The sequence below is a fragment of the Rhea americana genome, unplaced genomic scaffold (assembly GCF_003343005.1).
Source record: "Rhea americana isolate MKP2758 unplaced genomic scaffold, rheAme1 scaffold_137, whole genome shotgun sequence".
Taxonomy (NCBI): Eukaryota; Metazoa; Chordata; class Aves; order Rheiformes; family Rheidae; genus Rhea; species Rhea americana.
Genome location: NW_028185450.1, coordinates 1,010,346 through 1,027,006, shown reverse-complemented (window position 1 = coordinate 1,027,006; position 16,661 = coordinate 1,010,346). Strand labels below are relative to the sequence as shown.

Here is a 16,661-nt window from a genome sequence, read left to right as displayed (position 1 = left end):
ATTTATTTTACAGCATAACTAGCATTAGCAGCTACAGCACTGAAGAAAAATTACTAAAACAAATCACAGTGTTTATTGACAGGTAGCTCCCTATTTCTGCTTCACTCTTACGTTTTTGTACTGTTGCCTGCCTTTGAGTAGGAGATTGCTGGGTATTGCTGCAGCTGTGTGAAGTGTTGGTAAAATCRCAGTGCATATCACACACTAAGAGTCCCCCACTACAATCGGTTAATAAATTTGAAGATTATTAACAAATGAACTGCATATTCAGATAAGTAAAAAGCAATAATATTATCTTCATTTTATGGGTTGTGAAACTCAGGAACAGAGGCAAACAAATCGGCAAATTGATCAGCACTTGACAAAATKTGTGTCTTGCAAGCAGATTTTCTGGAATATATTTTGTCGATTCTTATGAAAAGTTAGGAAACTCTGACTAATAATTCAGAATTATCAAATCTTTAGATGTGGAGAGAGAACCTTAGAAATAACTTCTATACATTTTATTGCTTTTTAAAATTTATTTTAGGTAGCATTGGCATAAGAAGTTAAAATAATATGGAAACTTTGGGCAAAACAATACTTACAATATCTTATCAAAATTAGATCCAGATGTTTAAAAAAATAACATTTTGTGCATTAAAAAGGGCTGTGAAATTTTACAATCTGAAAAAGACCAGCATGTAAAAAAAAAATGCTTTATACAGCTTGCATGTGAATGTAAAAATCAGTATTTTGTTATTGCTTTAACTGATACTGAAATGCTTCCTTTTAATGTAGTACATTTTTTCTGGAAAATACCTTTGGCTTGTAGTTAGTGGAAAAAACAAACTGATTTAGGTACAAATTGTATTCACAGTTAGTTCATACTAAAACATGCAATTAACTTGAGTACTCACTCTGCCTTTTCTCTTCCAGTAGGTCTATTTCATCTCTTTATTCCTTGTAAATCCCAACTTTGGCATCTTTTTACATTTTAGAGCTTAATCAAGCAATTTAATATTCTTACAGTGTAGATTTTAGTGCAGCCTGAGTATATAACTAATCAATTTTTTTAAAGTCTCTTTCTGGCTAACTTCACACAGCACAAAGTTCTTTCAGACCTCTAGTGTTTTCTTCTGCAATTTACTGTATAAGACATGCCTGCCTTTCATGCTGTGGTAAGATAACAAAACATTGGGCTCATGAAAGCTGGCCTGGTAATAGAGTTGGAAAAGCAACCTATTTCTACAAAAGTTTTCCGTGAATTCTGTCCTGATACTTACAGCACTGCGTTTTAGACTGCTGCTCTGGAGTGGTATTAAATATCATCTTAAGCAGAGTAGCTGGGGGGGGGGTGGTTATTATTAGTTTATTGAGAGTTTCTCCACAGAACTGGAGCACAATTTCTTAAAAACTACGATCATTTTGTGATTCAAAAAACAAAGACTCATTCCAGGAGTTGGGAGAGTTCTATGACTGTGTGTGACACCCTTGGAAAAAGTTGCTTCATTTCTTGGTAATATCTCAGTTTTCCCATCAGGACAATTGTATAACACAAATAGAAAATTGAGGCTGCAATAGCATCTCTTATTTTTATTTTTTTCCCTTGACTCCACAGTGCAGCCAACTCAATATTTTTTTTTTGAATGTCCTAATTAGTAATGCTGTAAATCAGTTCCAATGATAAAATGGAAGAACTTTTATATAAAAGATTTATTATTGGATGTTATTCTCAAGAATTTTGGAAACATTTGTTTATTTTACACAAAATACTTCTCGAAATTTTTTAAATACCTGTTGCAATGCCTTAATAAGCAGATTCTTATTGGTCTGTATTATCACCTTGGCAGGGCGAACTCTGCTGGAAAAGCTGTTCAGGCAGCAGGAGAATGCACCACAAGAAGAAGCAGAAAAACTTTGTTCTCGTATTATTGCAATGGGTCTTTTACTTCCATTCACCGATTGCTTCAGAGAACCATGTAATCAGAGTGCCCAACAAAGCACACCCACATTTGACGTAAGTACTTAAAAAAAAAAANAAAAAAAAAAAAAAAAAAAAAAAAAAAAAAAAAAAAAAAAAAAAAAAACTTGTGTCTCTTCTATCCTGAGGGACATGAATTATCAAGGGATCATGATTCCTAAGTCAGTCCTGAGAGAGTTCTGTTATTTCTTTTTGATTAAAATTACCCTTAAAAGTGTGGCTAAATGTATTTTCTGAGTTCAGGTATGAATGCTTTAATATTAAGTTAAGCTTAAGTTTTAAAAGGTTCTCCCATAACTTTATTTCTTAACATTTTAATTCATATCTTAGTCTGCTCTACTGTTGTTCTGTATCTGAAGTTTTTCTTAAGCTTTTTTCTTTGAATGCAAGTGCTACACAGGACTACCAGCATTTCAGTCCAACAGCTGGTTCGATAAAAATATAAATTACGAAAATGGCAGGATACTGGATGTCATGAAACTACAGAAGCCAAACAGGGTATCTATGCTCCATTTCCCCCTGCTCCGTCTGAGAGCCTGCCATCTGACATGAAATAGCGCAAGGGCCAGTGCAAGTCGATTGCTGGCATTCTAACTAGAGTCTTACCTATGCCTTTGGGGTGGCTGGCTAGAGTGCTGTTATTAGTGGCATTTACATGCAATTATAAAACTTGAAGAGACTGTGATATAGACATGGCCTCACATACTCTTCCTTCCCCTTGGATGATGAATTCAATGTTAGGATGTGATTCTATCATATGGTACTGTGTTATCATTGAAGTTTGACATTGGACTATTTTTTGTCTTGATCCTTGCCATCAAAATTTTTTCTTTAACACTTTTTTTGTACTTATTTATGTGACTGAAGATCACCAGTGTTTTTCTCTTCGCTAAATTTCAAAATATACACATTAACTAATCTTCTTAATACTTTCCTGGTACAGTTAAGGTTTTCTCCATTCTACACATGAAAAAGCTGAAGCACAGAGTGATGTGGTTTGGTTAGGACTACTTAATAAATAATTGATATAGCTTTTGAGAGTTATTGAGTCCTTTTAATTTTTTAAATCTTTTCTTAACACAACTGCACAACTGGTAAACCTGAAACCTGGCTTATTCCATGGTCTCTCTAACAACATTCAGTCTTTATCTTTTTTTTTTTTAAGCACTATTTAAGGCATCTTCAAGCTAACTTTTGAAGTGAATTGAAAAAGGGGTGCAACTACATAAAGCTGATGTTATTCAGGGAACTTAAAATCACACTTCATCTGAAAGTATCTTGATAAGGTTACTAAAAAGATATTTTTATTATTTTTAGGTTTGCTTAATATGACTTGGTGACACTCTTCTGAAATCCTGGTTTTACTGTATATTCAGTTAATCTTTTTCCTCATTAATTTTGAATACAAAGTTAGGTGAGGAATTTTTTTTTTATATAAATAGAATTTACCAAATTAAAAGCTTGGAAAGAGTCAGAGGTTTTTTTGTTGTTGTTGTTGTTGTTTATTGGTGTACCATGCTTCTCTGAGTAAGAGAATTATTCTAGGTATCTTTCATTGAACATATGCAGCAAGATGGACTGCCTGAAAAGGAACAATGTTCTAGCCTAGAGCTATGTGGACATTGTTTCAAAGTTGACAGTTACTGTGCTCTTACCAATGATCTTAGTTAGAACTGGGATACCAGAAAGCCACAAAATCTCGTCTTTTTTTTTTCCCCCTCTACAAGACCCCTAAATAGATCATTCTTCTTTAAAACAATAATGTCAGAAAAGGCATAAAGGCTCGAGTGCAGCAAGTAGTACAGTCTGCTTCAAAGGAGCATGAGTCCACGTCCTTGAACAGCAGGATTTCAACACCTGCATGTCTGTATCAGATGGTACAAAGGTGAGAGCTGCTGCTATTGAGTTTGCAAATGTTTATGCTTCTATCCTGGTGACAGGAAAACCTACCTGTTTATTGCTCAAGCCTTATGAAGGTGACAATGTATAGAACCTGCAATATAAACTCTTATAGCTGAGAACTTCTTCAAAATTGGGCTGTTCCTGGATGATTTTGCTTCATAAAGTCAGTAAACAAAATATCTTACAAAAACAGATGCAGACAGTTATGTAAGAAAATGAAACAATAGTTAGTATGAAAAAAATATAACGCTGTTTACTTAACAACAAGACATGTACAGTCTGTGACTCCTGTGTACCCTCTTGCATCTCACTCCATATCTGTACTTTGTGGTTTGCTTATTTAGTTTTTTTTTCCTTTTTTATTTAGCTCAATATAAGATTTTAAGGTTGATCTAATTATATTTCCATTGATTTCAAAGATAGAGGAATTAAACTAGTATTAAGCAATATTTAAAATTTCACCCATTTAGAATTAGGAGACCTATCATCTTTGCCCTTAACATGTGCTCCCTAACTGGGAGCACAGCCAGTCCTATATTCTTCGTTCATCTCTTGAGTTCCTCAGATGTGCCGCTTAGCAGCTACTGCCTCCAGCTCCATCCTGGATCTCCTCCAGTTTGGCTGGTGTCCTTTTCACTCAGTTGAAACTGCTGTCGACAGAGCTCCAGTAACCCTGCCCTGCTCGGAGACAGGTTTGTCTCCCATCTCATTGTCCTTGCTACTTCTAACTCTGGTGATCACTTGTTCCTTAACGTTACTCTTTTGGCTGTTTTGATTCTGTCTTAGTCTGGTTCTTATCAAGCCTCTTAGGTCACTCCTTCAGCGTGTTTTTTTTGCAGGATTGCCAACTTTTTTTCCTCTGAAATCCTTCCTTGGACCCCTCCTTTTCTTTTGTGACTGATCCCATGTATTTCTGAAGGTTTCCATTATTATTTTATTCTTTTGAATCTGATCCATTTTCCCCTTTTGTTTAAGTGTGGTCCCACAGATGCAGTTTTTTTAAAAAGATGTTAGGTTACAGTTTATAAAAATAATTCAGTAAGATTTGTTCAGTCTATGATCTATTTCTCATGGCTCGAGATGAATATAAACAGATTATTTAAAAGTCATATTCTCTCACTCTGATCTCCTTTTCTGGATGCCCTCCAGTGAATTTAATTTAGTATGGCTAATGCTGAACTCTTTCTGCTGTCTTGAAACGTTAGCAGTCACACATCTGATTACATTCTCAGATGTAATCCATACTACTCATGCTCAGTGGTCACCTCTAATTCTCTCTTACCACTGTGTATCAAAATCTTTGTCTTTTTTTTTTCTCAGTAACATCAAAAAATCTCTCCTTCCTCCCCAGACATTTCATGCTTTAGTGTGCGCCTCTGCCTCCCCCCATTAAACACAAATGAAATATCCTCTGGCTGAAGGGTATGTAAGAAATAAACACTTTTTAGAAACTTATCTATCCATCCTTAGGGGCTGTGGTATGTTACTGAATAATCTTATTACTATAGCGCAGTTGTAGTCCTAAGCTTTTTAGCACATTACCTCATTGTATTATCCTATTAGAGTAAAATCAACACAAAGTCAAGCTGGCCGAACAGTTCATCTTTGGCAAGAATGTATGCCACAAACATTAAGTTTTACAAGCACCTATTAGGAGGATCGTAACTTCCAACAAGTAAAGATCTCGTCTTCTGTTTAGCTCCTCTGTTAGCCGTGTGTCACAGGAGCTAGAAAACAGCAGTCTTTGGAGAGCCATCAGTTACATATATAAAATACATATGTCTAGGTTAGAACTGAAACTGTTTAGGCACCAGTAAAAGAAGCTGACATTTTGCTATCAATGCAAGGCAACTTTAGTTAGCTATTAAGTTATTTAGTTAGGTATTAAGAAACAGTGACTTGGCATTTGTCTGTGTTTTATCTAGCAGTTGCAATTACTGCAAGTTGCAAATTTCTAGTCTCTGATTATGACTTCCTATTCCTGATTCTCCAGTTCACATTGTGCAGTCTTTGGGCAATTTTTTTTCCCTCTATGGTGGATTTTTGCTTTTTTTCTGACATGCTTTCCAAGTAGTTTTGTGATTTGTTCCTGAACATTAGTTTTAAAACACTTGAATTCTCAATGAATGACTAGAATAATTTTCTGATAGAGGTTTTTTTACTCTTTGTACAGACTCTCGAGAAGAAAATTGAGCATACTGTTGTATCCAGAAAACAAGCAATCCAATGTACCCCTTGTTTTGGAAACTTCATCTCTGTTGCACACTAGCTGCTAAATGACCCCACAACTACTTTTGTCATGTGATACAAACCAGCAATATGATCTTCCATATGCATCTGAAATGTCATTTCAATGCATTTCTGTCTTTACGCACTAAGTTGTGGTCTTTGTTTATTTTTGGTGTCATTTTGATTGGATAATCACATCCTTTTTGGTGCTTCTGCTGTATGCTGTTAGTGTGTTGAGTAAAACTGTTAGTCATGTGGAAATGGTCAGATAAATGAAATGCATAAATGTGTTCATGATATAAATGATTTTAGCATATTCTATAATGAAAGAGATAAAGAGGCATCTTATGGAGGATGTCTGTCTTTATGTTATAATATGGTTTATACATAGGCATATTTGACAGTTTAGGGACTGCATCTGCTGTGATTTATTGTTATGATCCCTGACAAGGTTGTCATCTGCTTCTGAAATAATGCTTTCTCAAGGAAGCAGAGCGCCAGACAGCATAAATGGGAAATACTATAGAAATGACTACTTTCCTATCATCTCCTTGCCACCTGTGGTGACACAGATGCTTTGTAAGGAAGTAAAGATACTGCTTGCTTTCTGCTGAGTAGCAGCAGATGTTGGGACTTCACAGGTCAGCTGGAGGAAGAGGTAGTGACATTGAGTCTTCTCTTAATCGTAACTTCTTCTATTTGCACTGTTTATAGCCGGCTGAAAATTGATAGTTGAACAGATTGCAGACACCCTCCTCGCAGGAATCCAAGAACCAAAACTCTCTGAACTAGTGACAGTTTCAAGGAGCAACTGTCCCAGGAATTAACTTCAGTTAGGAGAGCTTTTCCTTCAAACAAACTGCATCACAACACTGGCAACAGTGCAGCATTTCTTCACACATACATGCAATCCTAAGGAATAAAATGTATAAGATTTTATGTWGTCCCATCTTACGGCATTTGATGTGGCAGTACTTTGGGGGTCACTAGTGAATAAGGCATTCAAAGTAAACAAGTGGAAGTTGTTAAGCAGAACACAGAAAATGGTTTGTTAACTCTGCTGCCTTAATTTTTGTTTGTCGTGTAGTTACCATGGCAGTTGAGTTTGGCTAAATTAAAGCCCTCATCTCTCCTCTTCTTTTTCCGTTGCCCAATCACTAACACTGTCGTTCGTGGCAAGCAACTCTGAATGTTCTTAAGAGTGGTAAAATGGAAACCGTTGGATGATCACCAGCTGAAGTGTTCTATTATGCTACTTCCCAGCTTCTTTTCAAATTATAATTGCATATTTATTTTATTGTTGTAACCTGTGACCTTGCAGCCTTCTAGCATTCTTTTTTTTTTTCTTTTTCCTTTTCCTTTCCACTTTTAATGCAGTAACTTTGTGGAGGAGGTGTGATGCTAGCATATCCACTTGCAAAGAACATACTTTACATGTAGGATATTAGGCTTTTTGGTCTTGCTTATTTTAGCAGAAAACATTGCTTACCTGCTTGTTATTCTGAAGGACTGCTTCAAGAGGCATGTGCTGAATCTTAAGTTTACACCACCTGTTGAAAATTTTCCAAATAATTGTGTGTAGGATGATGGTGATGGTCACTGTCACCTCAAGCGATCATTTTATTTTATGGTTCTCTATTCATTAGTTTACTTGCTTAGGAATGACAGAGATAACACAATGTATTTTTTTTCTAGCTTGGGATTGAGAATACAGTGACAGCTGGCTGAATTTGTGCACATGACGTATCTCTCTGTGATTTCAAGAGCGAAGTTTTGCAGTAATAATCGCCTTTTCAGATGGAACAGAGATAAGAATTTTGTGATGAAACTACTTCCTTTTGGAAAATTCAGATTTGTCAAGACCAAAACTTGTGGCAGAACTGTGTCAGTGTAGGTGAAAATGATGGGCAAGTGTCTTGCATCCGTTTAGAATTTTTGGAGAGAGTGTGAATGAGTCACTGTTGGTTGTCACTTGGTCTAAATAATGGTTGATAACCTAGTGCCCTTAGGCTGTGGCCTTCCAAGTGGAAGTTCAAGTCTGATGTCTAAAAAGGCAGGATCTAGATCTTGAGGTTCTTCTGTTTCATTGTGCACTAGAAAGCTATCCACTAAGCTGTTTCCTTTTTCTAAGAAAGCTTGTCGTAAGCTCTGCAGCTCAACCTCTTCTGCTATATAAAGTTGAAAAGTTATTGGGGGACAGGAAGGGCAAGATAATAACTGTGGAACTGAGTGATAATAGACGTGGGAATCTGTAATTTAGTTTCCTGATTTTCTTTCCTCATGATGGCCCAAAGCACTGGGCTGTTGGCTCTGTTGGTCTCTTTTATCTCCAGGACCTGGTATTGAAACTCCAGCAAGGTTTGTGGGGATCAAACGCACGTTTGTAGAGGAGGCAGTGAGCGATTTCTGAGTGATCAAGGAGAAGGCCTATTTCATGAATTTTTGGCATTAAAGTGTTTTTAAATGTTTTGTTCATGCACCTCAGTTTTCTGGAAAAAAAAAGATTAAACAAGTAAGTGAATGCACCAAATTTAGTTCACAAGGGTAAAATGCCATATCAGCCATATACTACAGCATTATGACTGGCTTGCTGCTTTTCAACCTTGTAAAACATCTGTACTCACTGGTCTGGCCAAAGCTGAGAACCATCACTGCTCTGGTTCTGCCAATGATCAGAGCTTTGTTACTGAACCTGTCCTTAAAAAGTAAACTGCTTTTCCCATTCTTGATAGTATTGATTTCTTTATTTTAAAAGCTGCTTAAAATAAAGAAGTCTCCTGCTGATAAGAGCATTCGGAGGTAGTGTGGCTCTAATTTCTGGAACTAAGCCTTACTTGTCCAGTTAACTATTTATATGCCTAAGGAACATGCAGTTGACTTGCTTTCATTTCAGATGTACACATAATACATCAGAATGATTAAACTTCCTGAATAGAAAACTTTTTCCTTCCATTCACATGAAACAGAGGGTAGTAAGTCTAAATTACAAGCAGTTTTGTACAAATGTGGCACAAGCTCTTAGAAGCACTTAAAAATACAGGCCTGGAAAACATGATCTGAATCATGGAGTCTAGCTCCTGCTTATCCCAAGTTCCATGAAATATGATTACTCTGAGTTTATTCAGTTCAACCTTAAGCGCAGTTATGCTTTTCCCCTCCCCACCCCCCCAACTCCTCCCAGTGAAAGGTTGTCCTGATGCAAGTTGATTTAATGATCAAAAACCTTTTGGTAACTACCACGCTGTGTTAACTCCCAGCCTGTTTATATCTGTCTGCAGACATGCCAACCATTTCTGACCTTTCCTTTTCAGAAAAACTTTGAATGCTTGAGGTTCTACTGAAAAATAGATCAAGTTTTGGGGCTTATTTGAACTGATACGGCCTGAATGATAGGACTTGATTGTACCATGGCTTAACCCAGAAGTCTTCACAAAGGGTAGTACCAATTCGCTATAGTGTGAGAAAGATTAAAGTTACTGTTAATGCACTTCCCCCATCTGATGTGATGCTGAGCTAAACAGCAGGGTACTTCCGACAGCACTATGCCTCTGTACTGCCTCTCCCACCTTTCCCATTTCACTATGTGTGATGTGGACTTAAAATGTTTTCTTTTTTTTCTTGATAGTTGTCAAAATACCCTGGTCAGATTTTTTTTTTCATTGCTAATTTAAGCTTTTTGTGACCAGTTTGGACAGATTTCTATCCATTTATTGCTGTTTCATATTGATCACTTTTATATCTTTTAACTGTTTCTCACAAGGGCTAGTTTCGTATTTTTAACTGGAAGCAGATGAAAGGTTGAAAAAACTGAAGTAGCATTGAACAGAAATTGACATTATCTGCAGATCTCCAGAATATGCTGTAAAAAGCGTGGGTATAAGATTGCACATTATATTGCTACAAGAGGGGTTATATTAATCACTCTAATTCGGTTCTTGGCTGAGATGGAATAAAAATGGATTAAGCATAGTCTGAAGTGAAAAATGTGTGGCTGCTTTTCTGAAAGCTCTAGGTGCACCAGCACACCTTCTGATATTTGCTGCAAGTGTAGCTCAGGGCTGTGGTTTTGGATTCCTCAGCCGCTTCCTGTGTGCCATTTATTAGAAGCTCAAGGTTTGAACAGCTCACAGCTCTGACCTCCATCTTCAAAGATGGGCAGGATAATGTATCCTTAGCTCAGGCAGTGAAGGAACATAATTAATATTTAATATATTATGGAGCTGAAATGTAAAATTGTGGTACCTGAGAATAAAAGTTTGTCATGAAAGCTGCACTTTCTGTCTGGTGAGAGCTGACTGGGAAGACAGTGAGTTAAAATACAGACTGGACTTGCTGTAGCTCTATTCTAAGCGCTAGCATCTATAAGCRGTAAAATATCTATTGATTAGGTACCATCAGATCCTGCAGGCGTGTGTGAGTGCTCTGCAGTTTTAAGAAGCAGTAGAAAGTGCTGTGTAAGGATGTGTGGAAACAAGAACTCTCCTTGATGTTACGTGTAGTGTGCTGGGCTCTGACTGCCTTAAGCTTTTGTTGTCTGCATAGAAGTGAGTCTGAAAAAAGAAGACGGGGATCATTCATGTGGTGACTATTTTCCTCCTCAAAGGAGTGATCTTTTTATTTTTTCCCCTTCTAAATACTGGAGTTTGAACAAGATGAAATGGAAATTCCAGATACTTTCAAAGATTGATCGTGGTAAGAGAATTAAATAGCTGTACTTACAATATCTAGTAAAGATTGCCTCTGAAATGAACAGATTAAAGGACAGAACAGATTAAATATTGAAGTCTATAGGTTCATGAATGCTTGTAGTAAATTTATTAATGATAAAGGCAAATGAGCATATTTATTYGGATTATTTAATTGATTTTATTTTAGCAGAATAGTAATTCAACATCAGAAGTGGCTGCATGTCGCTTTCTTGGAAGTGTTCTGATAATCATGCAAATGTGTGGCATTATCAGCTTTGGAGAAGGAGAGGCAAGACGGGTTAATATATTAACTACCATGGAGATAAAGCCAAAAGGCCAAGGGGATTAARTTTTTAACAGCATCTTCAGTGATTGGGAGGACATTCATTTGATTCATCTCTTCTTGAATGAGATGGAGGTGGAGATGGAGTTGTTTTTTTTTTTTCCATTTTTTGTGTCATTTATGGACTATCAACACAAGAAAACCCAGACTGTCAAACTACCTTTCTCTCGTCATGGTTTTTCATATTTGAACTTCTGTTCAGAAGTATCCAACTGATTAGACTTCAACTGTTAACACTGGTATGATTTAATTAAAATTCCTTTGAGGCAGCTTAGCAAGTTTATATTTATCATTGAGAAGTCTATTTTGTCATCTCTTATGTTGAGTAGTGAATGAAAAAAATTCCAAAAAAGCAAAACAAACTTAGAAAATACATGATCTTTTACACTCAAACAAATCTCCTAACTGGGTTGGAAGTCAGTGATGTGATATCTTAGTTTATAACTGTTCATAGTTCATATGCTCTAAATTCTATCAGCAAGTACAGCGATACTTTGTGTTTTATTACCCTGATAATGTATCCCGTCTGTACCATAGTTCTGAGACATGCTGAGGTTTGTTAATATGTCTAAATTCATGTAGACTAATCATACTTCAAAAATTCCTTGTTAAATGATTGTACTGTATTGTCTAAGGACTGGTACAGTTAAGCTTTTTCTAGACGTGATATTTCAACTGTTTGTCTTCCTCCTTTACTCTGCGTTAATATCACTTATAACGTATCTTCTTCTGTTTTATGGCCTTATAACCCTCCATGCAATCCCACTGAAAACCAGCTGTACTCACCCTCCGTGGGGGTCGTTTTTCCCGTTGTTCCCTGGATTACTAAAATTCTGCAGCTCTGAGCAGTGAAGTGGGCAACAATACTTTGGTTTTCTCTGAGTGACTACTTTGCATCTTATTTTCTTGTTTTTGAAGTTTTGATAATATAAATAATGAGCTAAATAGTATTATCCAGCACTTTATTTTCTTTATTAACCGCAGTATATGTGGGTATGATTATCTCCCTCCTCTATGACTGGAAAAACAGGGAAAATCACAAAAAATACACATCCCTGTGAAAAAGCTGAAATTGGTTTTAATCAGATAAAGCTGGAATATTAGTTACTACAAGAACTGCACTAGCCATGTTTGTTTGGATGTTCAAATGCAGTAGCATAGTAAATTGGAAAAAGGTAGGCTTTTCAGAGACCAAAGAATTCAGAGCTAGGTAAAGTGATTTGGTTTAGTACTATTTTTTATCCATCTATTTTTACATTTATCTAAGGTCTATGTATGTAGATGGATTTTTGCCATGKTTTTCATGCTGAAAAATTTTAATAGTCGTCTTCCTTTCCTCTGGCTATTAGAGACACCTGCCATAAACTAAACCTTTTTAGCCAACCTTTGCCTGTTGTAAGTACACTCCTCTCAGTAAAACAAGCTCATATCACTCGTATCTTTCGGGCAAGTACAAGCCATTCACATGGAATAGAAATTATCCAAAAGAGAGTCAGTTTCCCTACATTCATCTTTAAAACATGTTTATGATAAAAGGAAAAAAGTAAAYATTTTAATCTAAAAATGAAATGTGCAGCAAAACAAATATATCTTACCATTACCAAGTGACTGTATCTTTTTTCAAAGCTTAGGCAATAATGGGGACGACGAGTATTAAGTGTGATCTTTGTAAGAAGATACTGCTGAATGATATGACTATGTTTTGATCCTGTGGCTTTTCTTTCTTTTCCCCTGTTCTGTATTACAAAATTTTGCATACTTCCAGATCAGTTACAGGAACACTTATACTCTTGCGGTCATTGATCTTTAGAGAGTTGAACAGTATTATAAAGTTTTCATCACAAGACGAGCATATTGGTCAATGCTGGGAGTCACAATAATAGCAAATTGAACTACAGTCAGATAAATTTTCTTTTGCTTTCAAGCATAAGTACAAGTTTGCCCTACTCAGCATACGGTCTGGATGTCTCCTATTGTTAATGAGTGAATTGTCTCAAAGCTATTAAGTAATAAAGATATATTCTAACCTGAGGCCAGGAGATTAAGAATACTATTTTTTTAATTCTAAAAGTAAAGTCACTTTTCTAGCAACCTTTCTATGAATATAGAAATGTAAATGAGAAAACCAGATTGGAAGGGTTGTAAAGAATAAATAGCAGGGTTCAGCTAATATGGAAGTGATCTAGGGAATATTCACACTTCTCTTCCTTATTTGCACATTTGGTGTAAAATGAGCTGAAATATTTTTCCTTCTCTAACCTATAAACTAGCTCTACRTAAGGAGGTTCTGTTGTAATGGAGAGATCTATTTTCTCTCTAAGGGAAAGAGAAGGGGAAAAGAATTTCTCATATGCACAAAAACTGTTGAACTGTATTCTAAAATCTCAAAATGCTGTTATGCTGTTTCTGATGCTGTAGATAAATAGAGGATTCTTTTTTGTTAATAGAGATCCTTTTAAAACCACAACATTAATTTCTTTTAACATAGAGTTGTATTAAGTCTTTGTCAGGAGATGAAGAACATAAAAACAAGTCTGCATTGATGTAGGAGTGGATAACAAACTATTTGTGTTGGAAGCAAAAGCTTTGATGTTTTGGACTTGTCTTTCTTACACAATGAACTTAAACTTTTTTTTTTTTTTTTTTTTTTTAACAACCACAGCAAGACCAGCTTTATACTTGGGCTGCAGTTAGCCAACCCACACATTCATCAGATTACATTGAAGGAAGCTTTCCAAGGAGAATTCCATCTGTGTGGCCCCCACCCAAACCTCCAGATGAGGAAAAAAGACTCAAAAGTACGGAAGCAGGTATAGTTCTTGGCCACAAATGAGATATATGGCATTGTGGGGGAGCGGCTGTGTTTGAGAATTCAAGGCATAACATAAGATATTAACTTCTAACAAATATCTGATTTTGAAGTTCTTGGACTAGTATCAGAAATACTGTTAGCTAGTATGATTCTAATCAAAATAGTCAGTAAAATGCATTTTTTTTAACCACCAAGATGTGCACCTGGCATCTGCTGACTAACAGATTTTACCAGGTGTTGTGACCCTTGTTCTTTTCCAGTTGCCATTGTCTCAAAGCAATGAAATATGTATACTTTTCTCTTCTTAGAAGAATGGAAAATTTCAGAAGGCCACCAGTGATACACTGAATGTTAATAGAAAAGTGTATTAGAGTGGTGAAGGTATTCCTTCATGGATTCAGCAGTCTCCTGCTGACAGAAAGACAGTTCATCTGAAAAATAAATCGAGGTCTTGTTTAAAAAGTCAGCTTATCTCAAAAGTTGTGGGGTTGCTATACCAGCTTTCCAATATTTCTGAAATCTGCGCTTTCATTAAGAGCTTTTTAAAAAAAAAAAAAAAAAAAAAAAAAAAAAAGCTGGGAATTAAAGAATAATGTAAATTATACTTTTGTAGCTTAGAAAGAAATAGAGAATTTCAAAACTGTTTTCTGTTAATTGTGTTGATGGGCGAATACCACACGTTCTTGGAGGACTAGTTTTGCGTTAACATTCAATAGCTCTCAACACCGTCAGGCTGCATTCATCCTTGTGACCTCCATGGTGAGCCACTGGCTAGGCTCAAATTTTCCATTTCCTACCACTCCTTTTTCATTGCTCAAATTCGAAGAATTAAATCATTATTTCAACRGAACTATTTGTATTGCTTTTAGGCTTTGGGTGGAGTTAATTTCAGATTTGTTTCTCTTTGAGACTTCTTTACCACTTCCTTTGGAACACAAGCAGAGTATATAAATGGACACCATATATCACAGCAACACTTCACTTTTTCTAGTATCACTTATTCATCGGTGCTCCCAAGCCGAAGAAGTGATGCCAACAAAAATGCAGCATTGCATTATAATTCTGCAATATATTGCACATTTGATTCCACTTCTGCTGTGGCTTTTACCAAAGCAACACTATTAGTCATCAAGGGAACATTTCTGTGCCCATCTCACTGATGTAGTTCAAAAAGTGAAATGCTGAAGTACTTGACTRTTGGGCTAGTCTGCTATTGGACTGATGAGCCACTGTTTTATGTTTGATTCAATGAAAGTGGTAGCTGAATTCATTGTTGTGTCCTCAAAGAGGAAAGGTTGTATATCTTTTGACATGGAGATTTAGCTAATGGACATGCATTCAGAATTTTTATGAACAGACTCTGGAGTAAAGGGCATAAGGGTGAATACTGTGTTCATTATTTTACTTTAAGATTTTAGCTCAGCAAAGTGTAGCGCAATTAGACAATGTATTTTTTTTTACAGGTTTATGTGCTTCAATACTTAGAAGAAATAATATTTTGAAATGTTTGGATTTTGAATGTTTACTAATTTGGGAGACTATTTTTACGATGAGGATAATATCAATAATTTTTAAACATAGTCATCTTACGCATGGTTTATTTCTTTCCTATGTTGTTCTGTCTAATATTCCTATTCTATGGTCCTACTCTATAGATATAATGTATGTAGTATTTCTTTGTTCTTTACCTCACTCACTTCCTCATCAACTAAACGCAACTGAAAAGTACCATTCTGTGTGTGGCATAAGTAGTTTAGGAGTACCCTTGTCAATGTGCAAAAATGCTAAGCAAATAGAATTAGAAGTAAATGGAAGATTATTTATTGTGAGCATTTCTAAATGGAATGTAAATAATTCTCAAAAATTACCTGAGGTGTCAACTTTAAAAGTATTTTCAGTTTTTTCTTGTTGATGTGAATTGGAAGCCTAGGACATGATGGGAAAGGAAAAATGATGGTGGTTCTGAATATCATTCAGGTAGATGTAGTGTGTAACATTTTGTTTGATTATTTGCATGCTTACTGTGTGGAAGATTCTGGAGGTGAGTGATGTTTCAGGTAAATCCTGAAAGGTAAATGTCCCAAGATTTGTGACAAAATTGTTTTCTGCATATGTGCCTTTTGGAAGGCAGAGGGGCAAAGTATTTTTCTAAGGATTGAAATTACTGCRTGTGCAGAAACTGTATTTTTTCATTAAATGTAATGATTGTTGTATTGGCTAAAGGTACAGTATTAAAAGAAGAGATAATGGTTTATAAACAAACTTTAGTTTTAGGCAAACTATTAATTCAGAGGAATATGGCCGGATATTTTTAAGTGTAGAGCCTTTGTTTTTTATTATACATATGTTAGGATGACAACAATACTAGACCTTCAAGCTTTAAGTAAGGCAAGAGTGAATTCTGCAAGGTGTTWAGTAGTCTGTCCCTAAATTAGCAAAGCACATAATCATCAGTTTAATGTTGTATATATTAAATAAATTTGCTCTGTGGGGAACAGAGAGAAGGAATATTGTTTGGTGTAGGAAGAGGGTTTTAGAGAGGTCAGAGGGTGTGTGTGTGTGTGTTATCGTTTTGGGGAGGGGGGTTACGTTGGCTATTTGGAAGTTTATTAAAAAATGAAGTTTGGAAATACCTAAAACGAATTTGGGTTCAAGACACTAGATCCTTTTACCAAAAAATTTGTTTCCATTTGGGGACAAAATATGACCAATAAGATCAGTGTT

General features: G+C 35.9%; 1 protein-coding gene across 1 annotated transcript in view; it reads left to right on the top strand.

Moving 5' to 3' along the window:
- The window catches only part of FMN2 (formin 2), a 166,493-nt gene that overhangs the window by 17,552 nt on the left and 132,280 nt on the right, over positions 1 to 16,661 (top strand). Inside the window, exons 3-4 of the mRNA XM_085298284.1 lie at positions 1,833 to 1,999; positions 13,788 to 13,935. Coding sequence (XP_085154410.1) covers positions 1,833 to 1,999; positions 13,788 to 13,935 — 315 coding nt within the window. The remainder of the gene's footprint in view (positions 1 to 1,832; positions 2,000 to 13,787; positions 13,936 to 16,661) is intronic.